The sequence below is a fragment of the Pseudochaenichthys georgianus genome, chromosome 2, assembly GCF_902827115.2.
Source record: "Pseudochaenichthys georgianus chromosome 2, fPseGeo1.2, whole genome shotgun sequence".
NCBI classification, from domain to species: Eukaryota; Metazoa; Chordata; class Actinopteri; order Perciformes; family Channichthyidae; genus Pseudochaenichthys; species Pseudochaenichthys georgianus.
The window spans coordinates 8182410-8196634 of record NC_047504.1 but is presented as its reverse complement, the minus strand read 5'-3'; the positions used below and the strand labels follow the sequence as shown (position 1 = coordinate 8196634).

The 14225-nt window shown below is 44.3% G+C and overlaps 1 protein-coding gene across 3 annotated transcripts in view; it reads left to right on the top strand.

Annotated features, from left to right (window-relative positions):
* The window catches only part of LOC117459460 (FERM and PDZ domain-containing protein 4-like), a 68084-nt gene that overhangs the window by 39594 nt on the left and 14265 nt on the right, over positions 1-14225 (top strand). For 2 of the 3 annotated variants that reach the window (XM_034100246.2, XM_034100257.2), the window contains exons 2-3: positions 9956-10063; positions 14048-14199. In XM_034100246.2, coding sequence (XP_033956137.1) covers positions 9956-10063; positions 14048-14199 — 260 coding nt within the window. The remainder of the gene's footprint in view (positions 1-9955; positions 10064-14047; positions 14200-14225) is intronic. The other variant, XM_034100265.2, reaches the window with a different exon arrangement.

Sequence of the window (14225 nt, the reverse complement as noted above, 5' to 3'; positions counted from 1 at the left end):
TGAGTGTCGTAAAAGGCCAAGGACAGCTGGTTGGGTAGGCATCTGATGTCTCATCATATAACAAGAAACTCCTGCAAAACTATGCATTTTTAAGTGACCTCTAAGCTTAAAATACACAGGTCTCTTGAGCAGAATGCATGTATGGGATGTTTCACAGACCCAGTCATACTGTAAATGCCTCTTTGGAAGTGCATACTCAATAATGGATCACTTTGGCTGGCTCTTTACTACATACAGTGAGCAATTCCGCCCTTGTGGGACAGAAGAAGAGTTAAAAATACCTTGCATTTTCTATTCTCTCTCACACGTACACGCCAGAAACCCAATGGCATTCTGGGTGAGGTTGAGCAACAGGGACAGAGGCAGCACTGTGGAAGAAATGGTGTCATTTCTCAAGCTGTGTTTTGCGTTTGTGTCGAGGAAGTCAGTGTTCAGTCAGGTTGAGGTTAAAGGACTTCGTAGTGAGGAGGGAGAGGGGATACAAAAGAAGAGCGTACATTATCTCTGCAGCATTGTCTTAAGAAGCACATTGTGCAGTAAACCCTTACGTGTGTGGGATTAAAAAAAGAAAGATTGAACTTAATACAGCCAGAAAGATGTCATGATAAGAGTGAGTGATGATGGATGAGCTCACGGTGACTTCCACGGTTCGTTTGCTGATACATGTGTTTGCTAAAGAGCCGAGTGGAGTGATTAGTTCTGCTCCAAATGCTTTCACATAATACTTAAGTGCCAGTGTGTTCTCAGATCCACACTGTCACACGCACACACACACACACACCACACACACACACACACACACACACACACACACACACACACACACACACACACACACACACACACCACACCACACAATGTACTCTACATGCGGTACAGTATGCATACTTGCACTCTGACGCATGATCGAGCTTGGCTGTGACACACATTCCCTTCACTGATTGGCTATCACTTCCTGTAATAACGCTTCCATTCATTGAACACTCAACAGTGTGTCAACACGTTTGTCGGTGCCATATCCCGCCCCACTGTTTATTGTTTTAATTAACATGTTAGGGAACTAGACATGTGTGGCAATGATCCTTTGCCCGTGTGTGTTCAGGGACATTGTTTTGGCGTGGTCCTTTTAGCCTCCAGAATCACACTCCAGTGATCGGTGCAGGTGCATGTGTTTTGACATGGGCCGACTGCACCCAGGGACAAATGAAGTGTGTATTCACTCACTGGCTTCTCTTGCACACTGCACGCTGCAACCTTTCAGATTGACTTGCAGCAAATAGATGGAGGTAGTCAACGCTTGGTCGTCATTTCATCACGCAAGTAAAGGCAACCGACCATAAACTAAGTGCCAGTTAACTCCCCGTAGGCAAGGCGGCAGTGAGAGCGCTACTCCCCACGGTTAAAAGCTTCGACACAGGAAGCGAAATGTGTGTTTTTAAGAGATCGACAACAACTGATTTTATGTCACTGATACAACTGGTTTTAGAGTTGATTTATTGTGTATGTAAGACTGTAAAAGCCTTATTTGACTGAGTGCCTTTGCTGAACTCTGAAAGCTTGGGCCAAATGTAAATATGTATTCAGTAGGATAGCTGTCTAACAGAAGTTAAATCCATTCCTCACTTATTCTGACAATGTACTTAACCCCAAATAAAAGAGTTGTTAAATAATAGTGAAGTCACGTTGTAATAACAATAACTCATCTCTCTCGAGTTTTCTTTCTGAGCTTTGCTAAAAGCCACCGTGTCAAGTGTCCATCTCGGGTTGCCGTCCGGAGTTGTCCAATATGGCGGACCGTCTCGCACGTGCGCAGTACCGCTCGGGCAGGGGGACGGATCGGGTAGTGACATAAACATAATTCAAAGAGACAATCGTCAGGTTTCTTTCAACAACATAATTAAAACCCTTCTTTGCTGCCCTTTGTGTTTTCTGCCCCCCCGGTTCCAGCGGGCTTTATGTGGCCTTTCAAAAGAATCGATGGGGTGGTGTGCAACACAAACGTCCCGCTGAGCTGCAAAGGTTGAAGGCAACACTGCGAAGTGTTTCAGGTGGGCTCGGTGACAGGCTGTAGACATGACCTACAAGCAACATAACCTATTCCTTGAGCAACATATATTTCCTCCTTTTCCACAACTGAAGGCCTTTTCTTGTCCTGTATTCACCTCGTGTCCTTTTTCTTCGTGTGACCTTCCCCTTACACTTAGGGATATTAGTGTGTAAAGGTAACCATTTGCAGTGTAGGCGTCACGCTACGAATTGCTCTCTCGACGTTCTCATAACACCAGCAATCCTGTCTGTCTGACTTTTCAAAAAGCCTACTTTAGTTCACCTGTATTTAACCATTACATATGTTTTATAGTTTCTAGCTTTCATTCTGGTCTTGTGCTCCCGTCCTCTGCCATATCCTATATTTGTATCTCTCGTCTGATATTGTCTTATCTTATAAATGAACAGACTTTTAGCCGCACCTTCTGTCCACGAAGACAGATGTGACTTTCGGAAACACTCACCAGCCTGTCTCGAGCTGTTGGATGCCATTTGCCGTGCAGTTGAGGGGCTTCGAGTGTGAGTTGTGTATGGGTGTGTTTCTCCACAGTCAACCGAAGGAGAGTTCTAGTCTGGTACACTCACAGTAAGTGTGTGTGTGAGGAAGAGAGTGAGAGCAACACGAAGTCAAGAGGAATATAACGAATGAGTGAACACACGGAGCTGAAATGTCTTTTCCAGATGGAGTGTGTTCACGCCGCTCTCTGCACTGCGTGATGGGGTTTAACCGAGCCGGACAGCTGTGATTGATGCAGCTGTCGGTGTTCTTATTGACCTGTTCCTGTCGTCTCTTTGTGCTTCTGTATTGTTCTGTGTGTGTTTGTGAGAAGATAGTAACACCATACTTTTATTTGTTGCACTGTATTGACTTTCAAATCAGTATTTCCATCCGGCACGGTGCTGGAGAACAGAAGGGGAGCTGTCCAGGGTGCTGAAATGAATCAGAAGACTATTTATCCTGGGGGAAATTGGGCTTTGTCAAAGTCGCTTTATTATAGAATGGAATAAACTAAATATAAAAGGTTTGAATAAAAATATGTTAGAGTAAGAACCTGCAATAAAAAAATTGAATCAAATGTATATATATTTATATTGATATACAAAAGATAAAGTAAAATGGCTAATACAATTTAAAAGAAAATCGACCCCCCCCGCTCACTCACTTTTCTGTCTTTGTAAGGAGTGGATTTTTTTGATGTAAGCTTTTAATTGATTCCATCATCGCACGCCGCTGGCATGTTTCCACATCAGTAAGGCATTAAAGCAGTTAAGTGTTAGTAAGGACGGGAGTATCCGCTCTAGCGGAGATCCAAATCCCACCAATCAGCTGGAGTACAGTTCACTCTTTATTACGAGCTCGGAGGACATTCCACTTGCAGGGGAAAGACAGTGCAGCACAGTGCAACATGACCAATGCAGCATTTCCCCGCAACCATAACATAGCATAATAGTGGTGAGTCACTGCTAACAGTTAGCCATGATAGGCTATGGGTTTAGCTACGTGGTGGCTGATGGGGAAATGATTGCATGTCAAATATTTAAATTGTTCTGTTTTTAGTACTGATGGAGATTTTGAGGGATTACTGGTCCGCTTTTCAAATTTCCGCGCGTCCCTAACAAGCTGGTTATCATACAGGAAGGAATCCAGAGCTACCAAGTAACCGTTAAACAATAATCTACTTTAATGGTAATATGACAATGCAATACAATCAATACATTACCATACCATACAAAGCCATATCATATCATATGCGTAATGTCAGGAATATGCCTACTCCTGGCCTTTTTAGTACTCATTGACAACCTGAATGTGTGCGTCATTTCTGGAAATATTTCAAGTCATTTTTATTTACATATACATTTACATAAAAATATGGGAGAAAATACCAACTTTTGCTAGGTCACATAGTGGCTTAGTGTAGTGCTTATAGTGAAGTACTGTAGTCTACCAGCTACAGTAGGACTAATGGATATTAAACTGGGATCTGTAGTTAATTTACTCTCCATGCTTATTTTGGCCTCAGCATTGTACACCATTTAATTAAATAACGACTTAATAAGAGGCCTTTTAAGCCAACACCCTCGCTACTTGACAGTTAGCTTACAGTACTTGCCGTTAACACGCTTCCTAAACGACTATAACTTAATGGGACACTAAGTTTGCATAGTTAAAACAAGTACATGTATTTGTCCCATCAAGGTTTGTCTCTTCTGTAGAGTAGTGTAAACTCCAACAGAGAAGGTCAACTAAAAGTGAGTGGGGCTTAAAGCTAATAAGCTACTCAAAGGACTGTCAAGATGCCCCTGCGACTTGTTAGTGATGCAATATCCACTACAGTTTGCCCTTGTGATTGAAAGCAGTGCTTTGAAATGACTTGATTACGAGTCAGTAAAACAAATGCCCTCCTCGCAAAGAGACATGGGCAGAGACAGACTGAATAATGGAGTGAAGAAAGGACTTAGTGCTACTGATGGCTGATGTGAAAGGAAATGAGGATGGATGGATATTTGGAAAAGTGACCGTCTGATCCATTTCTCTGAGTGTTTTCGTTTCTCTTCTTGAGAGTATTTGTTGTTAAAATCTTCTTCTCTATTTTAACAACTTTTTTGAAACTCCTGCAGTTTTTCTTCTCCGCTTTTTCCCCCGTTGAGTTCAGCTTGTTTTGCAAACATCTGCACTCTGCAAGATGTTAAGAGTGCACGCAGAGTGAAGCTGAATGTTCAAGAGGTTACATAAAAATAAACGTGTGTGTGTGTGCATGCTTGTGTGTGTGTGTGCATGCTTGTGTGTGCAAAGTGCACTGAGAGCCCAAACATGTTGTCTTCAGATAGTAAAGCTATATAAAGTCAGAGCACTTCCATTGCAACTTTTAACACCGTGCAACCAATGTTTTATTTATGAACCGCGCCGAAAGAGAGTGGGGACGGCCACACAATGGAAAGAGGATGAGGAGGGGACGAGAAGAAGGTCCGGAGATGGCTGGAGTTGACTTGCTAGGAGCTATGAGTGTGTTCGGTTGGGACATTAATGAGCTTACTGATGAAGATGAAGAGGACAGAGGCTCCATTAGTGAGCAAGTTATGAAATGTCGAGTGACAGATGAACGGCAAACGATACAGTCCTACTTCCAACGGCGCACATCCAGTTCATTCAGATGTAGATGTTACTGTACAAGCTGTGTAATTGTGCCACTGTGCTTTTAATAATTGATCGTTCAAGCGAGAGTTATAATAATATAGCATAATAGGGCCTCTTTAATGCTTGAGCCAAAGATTCGTTTTTTGTTGCATTTTCAAATCGAGAGAAGGAATAGATGGCACGAGCTGACCAAGTGTCTGTGTGTTTCTCCTTGGGACATGTTCTGCTGTGACTCCCCGCGCACACATCACACAGCCTAACATGCCGCAGTTCATTCGGCCTGTCTGACACAGATTGCGGCTGACATTTTGTTATTGCGCGGCGTGACATGCAATTAACCTGTAAAATGTTATCTCGTCGTGTTTGTGGGGATTAAGTCAGTTTCCCTGTGTTTCAGGATGATGGTTTTAAACTACAATCAGAGAAAAACTCCTTACCCCCCCCCCCTCCTTTTTTCTTGCCCTTTAAACCAGGAACAAAGTGCTTTTAACGGAGCCTCGTGCTCTCTTTGACGATACATTCTTTAAACGTGCTCAGGGTTATTTTAGGCTAATTGTGAAGTTATCTCCTTTCATATTTATTGCAGACTCAGCTGTTGTTAAAATCCACTCCGGAAAGAAAGTACTTTTTCTCTCCTTCGCCCAGCACTTAACCTACATGTCCTTGTATGAAGGACACTCTGCAGCAGAGCTTTCATCAACATGGGATAAGAGTTGTGTTTGAGCTTAAATTACCCTAGTTTTATAGTGTGTAAAGCGGGGAGAATTGGCAGGGGGGGGGGCTTTTACGCTACTGGCTGTAGTAAGCTTTGTCATAATGTAGGCTAACGCATCTTCAGAGAGCTTTTTGCTTTTTGTGTGAATCCAGTCAATCTTGATAAACATCTTTTGTGTGTGTGTGTGTGTGTGTGTGTGTGTGTGTGTGTGTGTGTGTGTGTGTGTGTGTGTGTGTGTGTGTGTGTGTGTGTGTGTGTGTGTGTGTGTGTGTGTGTGTGTGTGTGTGTGTGTGTGTGTGTGTGTGTGTGTGTGTGTGTGTGTGTGTGTGTGTGTGTGTGTGTGTGTGTGTGTGTGTGTGTGTAATGCTACCGTGTCCTGCTTACATTTGAATTCAAATTCAGAGTAGACAACGCGAAGGAATGACCCAGTGACTCAGATTCCTCTCGGCTCCTGACTTTCCTTTGAACAGAGAGGCTGGCTAATGTTAGGGTTCAGTGGCCGAGTCCAAGCCAGAAGGTAGTCACTTATCAGAGGTCGGAAAAAAGAGACGAGAGCCAGGGGTAAGCCTCAGAGGGGGAAATACAGAACTGCTAAAAATAACTGATTTGCAAATGTCTCTATGCAAGCCACAGCAATCATGTAATACATGTCAGAGAAAGGGGGATTATAATCTATTCTGATGGACTCTCACATATTAGGCTCATGTGTATGTCTATAGATACTACCTTGGTTACACCCTGTGATGGATTACTTCACCAGGAAGCAGCCATCTGAATTAGAGCTGCAGTATGTGAGGAACATTGTTGTGAGAGGCTTCCAGAGTTTGGGGCAGTGTGTTCTTGCTGACTGAATACGTGCGGGGCTCTGAGCCAGCTGGCTTCCCCGCTTCCCGTGATAGGAAGCTCTGACATATGATGCGGCGAAAAAAACATCCTGACTCGCTCCAGGGGCCGCCATCTTTGTTGTGCATTTATTTGTGTTGTGGTTCACTGGGGAAAATAATTGTCTCCCACTCTATGGAGGTTACGCCTTGACGTGCAATACATCACTGAGATCTAATATCTGCCCGTCCCGTCTCAAAGCACCTAATGAAACGCCACAGAGGATCAATATCTGGAATGGCCGGGTATGAGGGACTGGCCGTGACAAATCAATTAAGCAGGCCAGGTTTTACGGGTGAAACAAGCATCTAATATTAATTCAGTTGAAATGAAACAAGATATTATTACTTAAAGACAGCTTGCCAGTGCTTGCAGTCTATCTACCATCAACCTGCCAAACTATATCCATTCATCTATGAATATAATCGAAATAATCTACCTTGGCGGTCAATCAAGTACCACCGTTTTAATTGTTTCGGCCTTGTTGGCAAGTGGCCCTATTACGCTTTTGGTGTTTCCCCTTTCCTGTAGTGTTTTATTTAGGTTTGTAAACAGTCAGCAACGGCTACAATCCCCCGAGTGTCGAAGTGTACCTTAAGTCCCGTCCCAGCTTTCGGTTTATTTGTATTCAGCAGAGGAAATGGATTGACTTTATGTTATGAAGTTAAGCTTCTCAGCAGTAGTGGAGATGACAAAGAGACATTGATCCACATAGGGAAGAAGAGGAGCAGGAATTTGTACCAACACCCATCCTTTATTGCCTGTAAGTGGAGGAGGGGATGTTGAGCTTGGACGCAAAGGACCTTTACGCAGCGTCCACGCGGCGGCGTGCGTTGAAGCTTGCCGGCGGGCGTGTCTGAAACTCGACCAACAACCAATCACATGAATCCCCCCCCCCCAGACACACAAGCACGCGGTTTGATCGGCTCGAGCTTGTACTGGCATATGTTTTGATTCCGCCGAAGCTTCACAAGTTGAACATTGCTCAACGTTTGCAGCGAGCAACGCGAACAACGCTCCCACAATGCAGTTCGGCGAAGCGTGACGTCACCCCATTGAAAGTGAACGGGCAGAAGCGTGGAAGCTTCAACGCACGCCGCCGTGTGGACGGGCCGTTACAGTATAGAAAGTATCCACCCTTTCTTTGCCTCTAGGGATCAATATTGGTTGTCTGCTCACTCAACTACAATTTGTATCTTACAGGATGAACCCTTTGTCCTTTTATCTTTTATATTCTGACATGAAAAAGGTTTATTTTTGCTGGAGGATGACCACAAGTGAAACGGAGGGAAATATGAATGCCATCCAGGTGAAGAGTCAGTTTCCTCTTCACGCTTCACGCTGTGCGGCTGCGGCTCTGAGATGGAGCGATGCTTCCACACATGTTGTTGCTTCATACACACTCTCCCTCACACACACACACACACACACACACACACACACACACACACACACACACACACACACACACACACACACACACACACACACACACACACACACGGCATGGATTTGTTTTCTCTGTGATGAGAGGGATTATGGGATAAAGCAGGCGAGGCCACAGCAGTTTAGTTCAGTTTGGCCCAAAGCTGCTCTGAGCAGCGGCCGCAGCACAATGGCAAACACTGATGAGCGTCTGGCCACACACTGGAGGTCTGCACAGGCGCAGGCGCCACGGCTTCTGGACACTTGGAGAGCCTCTGATTGGGATTCTGAGGTGGCGGCAGGTCTGTTTTCCTTTCGGATGGCTGGCGATCAGCAGAAGCACAAACGTCCGGAGGAAATCCGTGCATGGCAACAGAAGTGAAGCTCAAAAGCCTCAGTGTCAAAACGGACGTAATGCCTTCTTTTTGCTTTAGTCTGCTTTGCTTTTGGAGTCAATGAAAGCATGGACGTTCCATTAGTGAACTATTTATCTTCTACATCACAGCTGACGACTGTGACAGCTTCCGCTCAACTTATCTTTCTCACACCCTGCACGCAATGGCATGACTGACTGATGCATTCGTCCCATCAAAGGCACACTATGGGAATGGATCAGACGGGTTATTACGGCGATGACGTCCTCATCTAGTACGCATGTTCTTCTATTTAAAGAATGTGTATTGATCACACGATGGATCCATTGTGGCCTTGCTCTTAACGGCAAAGGCCCCCGAGCTGAATGAGTGATGACGTCTTTCTCGAAGCTCGCACGGTGGAGAAAATGCTGCGTAACAGAATGTCAGTCTGGCACTGTAACGCTGTTATCTGTATTCATTGTTACTGTTGCTTGCTATCATAGATTTGAGGTCAGGACAATAAACCTGTCCTCGTGGTTTATTGGCCGGTGGGACGAAATGTTCCCCGGAATAAATCAAGTATGAGTATAAAGTGCAAAGCTGCTGGAATTCGGTCTCCTTTCTGCAGCTTGATGATATTTTATTGCGTTTTTGATTATTCCTGCAGAGCTTTACGATCTGTGAACGATTAGTCACTGTAGCGTAGCTCGGCACAGTTGATTCAGGAGGGGTGGTTATTCCCATTAGAGGAATTCACACTAGGTGGCCTCTCATATCGTCCCCCCTCTGTCTCTCTGCATTCCCTTTCTCCTTAATGACATAGTTTTAAGTAATCTGTGATAACCCAATCAGCTGTCACATCAGTGCTTTCCCTCTGACCATGCAGAGCAACTTGCGCAGCACTTGGCCGTACATGCCGCTATTGATCACCCTTCCGCGGAGCCGCCGAGCCGCCATGTGACTGTGGTCGATTGCACTAAGCAGTGCACACTGAAAGCCACACAGAGACAAGAGGCCACACAGAGAGGCATCTAACCAGCGTCCAGAGACGGGAGAAACAATGATTTATGAATTCACCGTTGATTCTTTTCCATAAGAGATTGACCTCTTGATGCATGTGTGTGTACGACTTCTGTCTCAGTGGATTCTCCCCCTGCATACAATCAATCTGAGGTTGTTTCGCCATGTATTCGAAACAAGAACGCCCAGAAATGACTGTGTTCAGGCTGCGTTAGATACGTCTGCTAAGACACTGCTCATCGTTTGGCTATATTTACAGAAACAACAGGAAATGAAGGAAGAAATGATATTTCTCCACGGCTTGGAAATGGGTTTTTAAATCTCAGAGCATATTATGACGAAACACTGATTTCCCCTCCCTCTATGTTTCAGCCATAAGAACAAAATGTCGGGCTGGCCGCCCCCTGGCCCCGGCTCCTGGGTGGGGCTGCAGGGGCCTCCATACAGCTGGGACAGCATGAACAGCGCCTGCTTCACCAAGTACGTACAGTCTGATCATAAACATTGGATGATGTACAATCATCATTATATTGCACCCACAGTTGCATATGGTTGCATCACGAGGATCCAGTGGAGAAGCAGCATTTTCATTTCCCTTGGCGCCCAATATCATCACGAAGACACTTTATGAGACGGGTGTTGGTGTTATTTGCCCCCTCCTCCCATAATGCACCTTTGTTGGGGGGGTTTTGCTCAGCGCCTGTTGCCTGCGTGAGTTTGTGATGCAGAAAGATACTTTCCGCCCGGTAAACATTGCACTGGCTTTGAGGGCTTGGCATAAAGAAAGTTCTCCAGAATGAATCCAGCTACGTTTTCAATCAGACAGCAGACGTTTCCGAATGTGATAATTTTGCCTCGCACTTTTATTCTCTCTTGAACGTTACCCTTCCCTTTGCACCTTCCTGCTACTTATTTTTATCTATTCTCTACCCCTTTATGTCCCCCTCCTTCTGTCCCCTTCCTTTCTTTCTTCAACCTTTCCTTTCCCTTCTTTCCTCTGCCTGCTTTGACCCCTTGACATCAATTCCCGCTAGTTTTCTATTTTCTCTTCTAAAACTCTAAGATCCATTTCAGTATTTCTCCCACGTTCCTTTTAGTCTTCTACTCCTGTCCTCTTACAATACTGTATTCCCGTCCTTTCTATACATTTTCTTATTTTCCGTTGTGTCCTTGGTCTTTGCTGTCCCTTCTCTCTGCTCCTCCCTCATTAAATCATCCCCCCCTCTCCTCATGATAGGGGAGTGAAACTTGACAAGGGTTACCCATCTGGTTATGTGGCTTTGTTCCCAGAGAAAATCTGCTGGCTTTAGCACAGGTGACACAGATTGAGTATTACAATTGGATTCTGCGAGCCAGAGAAAGAAACAGTGAGTAAAGCCAATAGTTGATTTCATTGTATTGGACGGATAACTCCCCTGGCCTCAGCTAACATGATCCAGCAGGTGTTTCAGTCCGAGTCTTTGACATCTCTGAAATATGTGCAGCTATTGCAATAGTTTAGTAACAGTTCTAGTAAAAAATAACACACTTTTCCCTGTCTGAGGAATGCATTGTTTTACAATAGAGGGTGTGTATGAAGGAAGCATATGCCTGCCTTTGTGGAGAGGTGCAGGTGTGTGCTCGTGGGCTTATCTGTCCGTGCTTTGTAAATCCTGCCAGCTGTTCTTGGGCAATGCTCCCAGCTGGTCACCTTTTTATAGTTACATCGCTTTAAATGGATACAATTCTAACAGAAATTGCAATATTGACGCGTTAAGGCATTGTGCATTTCTAGAATGTCAAATTAAAAACTCCCAATAGATAAAATAATAGACAGCAGTGCATATATACATTATTTAGCAGGTGTTTTTATCCCTGCGTGACTTTCAGTGCACATTTTAATACATATGAATTGGTTGGTTAAAGGGGCTAACTTTCAGGTGTATATCAGTATGTAGTGTCTCTACATGTCTCCATGCTTTAATGTTCAAAAAGCTCTTCATTGTTCTCATACTGCCTGTGCTGCAGCACCTCTTTTCACCCTCTGTCTGAAACCAGACCCCAGTCTGCTCTGATTGGTTAGCTGGCCGGCTCTGTTCTGATTTGTCAAACGCTTAGAGATGTCCCGCCCCTTAGCCAGTCACGTACAATAGAAGTGTGAGTGTCATTTCAGCGTAAAAAAAGCAAATATAAAATGAATATAGTCTCACAGTATATGATAGTAAACCCAGCCCTTCTCTATGCACAGGTAACATGTGGTGCCAGGTGGCTACGAAGGTTAGCTATGTCTTTTAAGCTTGTTATGTAACTGTAACCTATTACTCTGTCATGGATTGAATAACATCTTCTTCTTCTTCGACTCGTGGTAGTTCTTTTTTGAAGCTTGCTCACGATAATGGACTTAAACCAGAAATATAGGGTTATTTATATCTCCAGACTTCTGTCATTTTATACTTGCTTTTTTAATACTAGACGAGCAGCAAATGGGATGCTTTTAAATGTTCCTTTGATGCAGTCAGAGCTCGGTAAAGCTGCATTCTCCCACTATGCTCCCTTTTTATGGAATACGCTGCAAGTAAAACTTTGTCTAGAGGCACTTCCTACTGTAAATGCTTTTAAAGGTATGCTACGATTAGCCCTTCATGAAACATGTAACTGTTTTACCTGATGCTATTGCTGATGTGATTATGCTTCTTGCCACTGCACAAATGGCCTTCTGTATTTATATTTGAATTGTATGTTTTTTTTGTTTAATGCCTTTGTTTTATGTTGAAACTTGTTGTGTGCCGTGTTGGTCAGGACTCCCTGGAAGAAGAGATCTTGTATCTCAATGGGACATTCCTGGATAAATAAAGGATAAATAAAAATAAAAAATAAAAATTTGTCACAGCTTATCAAATATACAACCATGAGCTTGAAAGGTGAATGAACCGGTGTGCACGCGTGTTCCCGTCATCCAGTGACTGGCAGCAGGGTTTAACCTTTTGAATGTAGCTCTCCCCTGACCCCCTGACATGGTAACCCTGCCCTCCCGTGGGATTAGACCCCCGCTGACCCTGGCAGGGCACATCACAGATTGGAACATGCTTCATTAGAGACAGATTTAGTTTGAGATTTCTGCGCCGTATGTACAATGCAGATCAATGTGATAATGAGACGGAGGGTGAGAAAGCGCAAGAGGCAAAGAAGGTGACGGGGATTGAGACTGATCCGGATTGGTGGGAGATAAAGTCCCTGTTGGTTGGAACATGCTATATATGATCAGGGCAGATTTAGGGCAACGCTGCAAGTGCATAGTAGAGAGAAGAGGATACATATCAGTTGGTACAGTCATGCCAAATGTCTAAATAATATGAACTGATCAAATTAAAGTGAATTAGTTTGAAAAAACATCTTGACTGCTTACAAAGATGAAATGGATGTTGGCCAGGTAACAATGGACACCCTGTACCAGACCTAATGTGCAGAGAAGAGGAAACGGCTGCCAACGGAGCTGAAAGAGAAGGGGGGGGGGGGAGGGACAGTGAGAGAGAGAATGAGTGAAGCCCTCTGAAAGCATATATCACCTCTTAATTAACAGGCCCTCTGCATCCTCACCGTCTCGGCCGAGACAGGCGGCTGGGGTTCAGCGAGCAGGAAGCTTTAATTTAATATGCCATATTAAATTAAAGCTTCCTGCTCGCTGAACCCCAGCCGTCTGTCTCGTGAGTGACTTGCAATAAGGCACTGGGGATGGGAATTGATCAGGTTGTATGGATCCAATTGAGAAAATGGATTCTTAGATCCAGCGCTTTATCGATCCCCTTGATTCCCGATCATGGTGAAATGGCATTCTTGGAATTTAAACCCATTTTTTATTCTAACGATTTCCTCCAAAATGGCTACCCTTACACTGTATTTGATATGATCAGATTAAATCCAGCCTGGGACAATTGGGACATGGGACCATTTCTTTTTGGGGCAGGCCGGATTCACACCTGGGTCCGGGTGATTTCACTTGTCACATAGATATAATATGTGCCCGTTAAACTTATCAAAGATGGCCTTTTTTACCTTTACACATTAAATAATTGAATAATTGTGACTTGTTAAATGAGCAGTTCATTTGTATTTGGAAAGCTGTGCAGACTTGAAGACAGAGGCAAATAGGTTCCAGATCCCGAGGCGTTTTATAAATTCAGGCCCTGCGCTTTCATTTATAAGTGGCTTTTAAGCACACACACAAAAAGGAGCCAATGACCATACCTGAGCCAAGGCTTTGACTTATGAGCAGCTGATTGGATAGCAAAACCCACTCATGCAAAGATAATGTTTTCTTTTAGAGCGGAAACTCATTTCTAGACAAGGAATGAATGAATCGGTTGCGTTTTAACTTGCATTGTCATGATATCTGAGAGGGCCGGTTTGATCCCGGTAACAGATATTGTGCTCATTAAAAGCTACATATTTGCTGACTCATTATAACGTCACTGTTTTATTTTCCAGCCAAGTGTCCCAGAGCAGCTCCTTGGAGGAGGTCCACCTGGATGGGCTCCCCCCCGCCCCTCGCCTGGTGGAGATGAGGCGGGACCCCGTCCTGGGCTTCGGCTTCGTGGCAGGCAGCGAGAAACCAGTGGTGGTCCGCTCTGTCACTCCGGGTAGGCGCTATACTGTGCTGCATGTG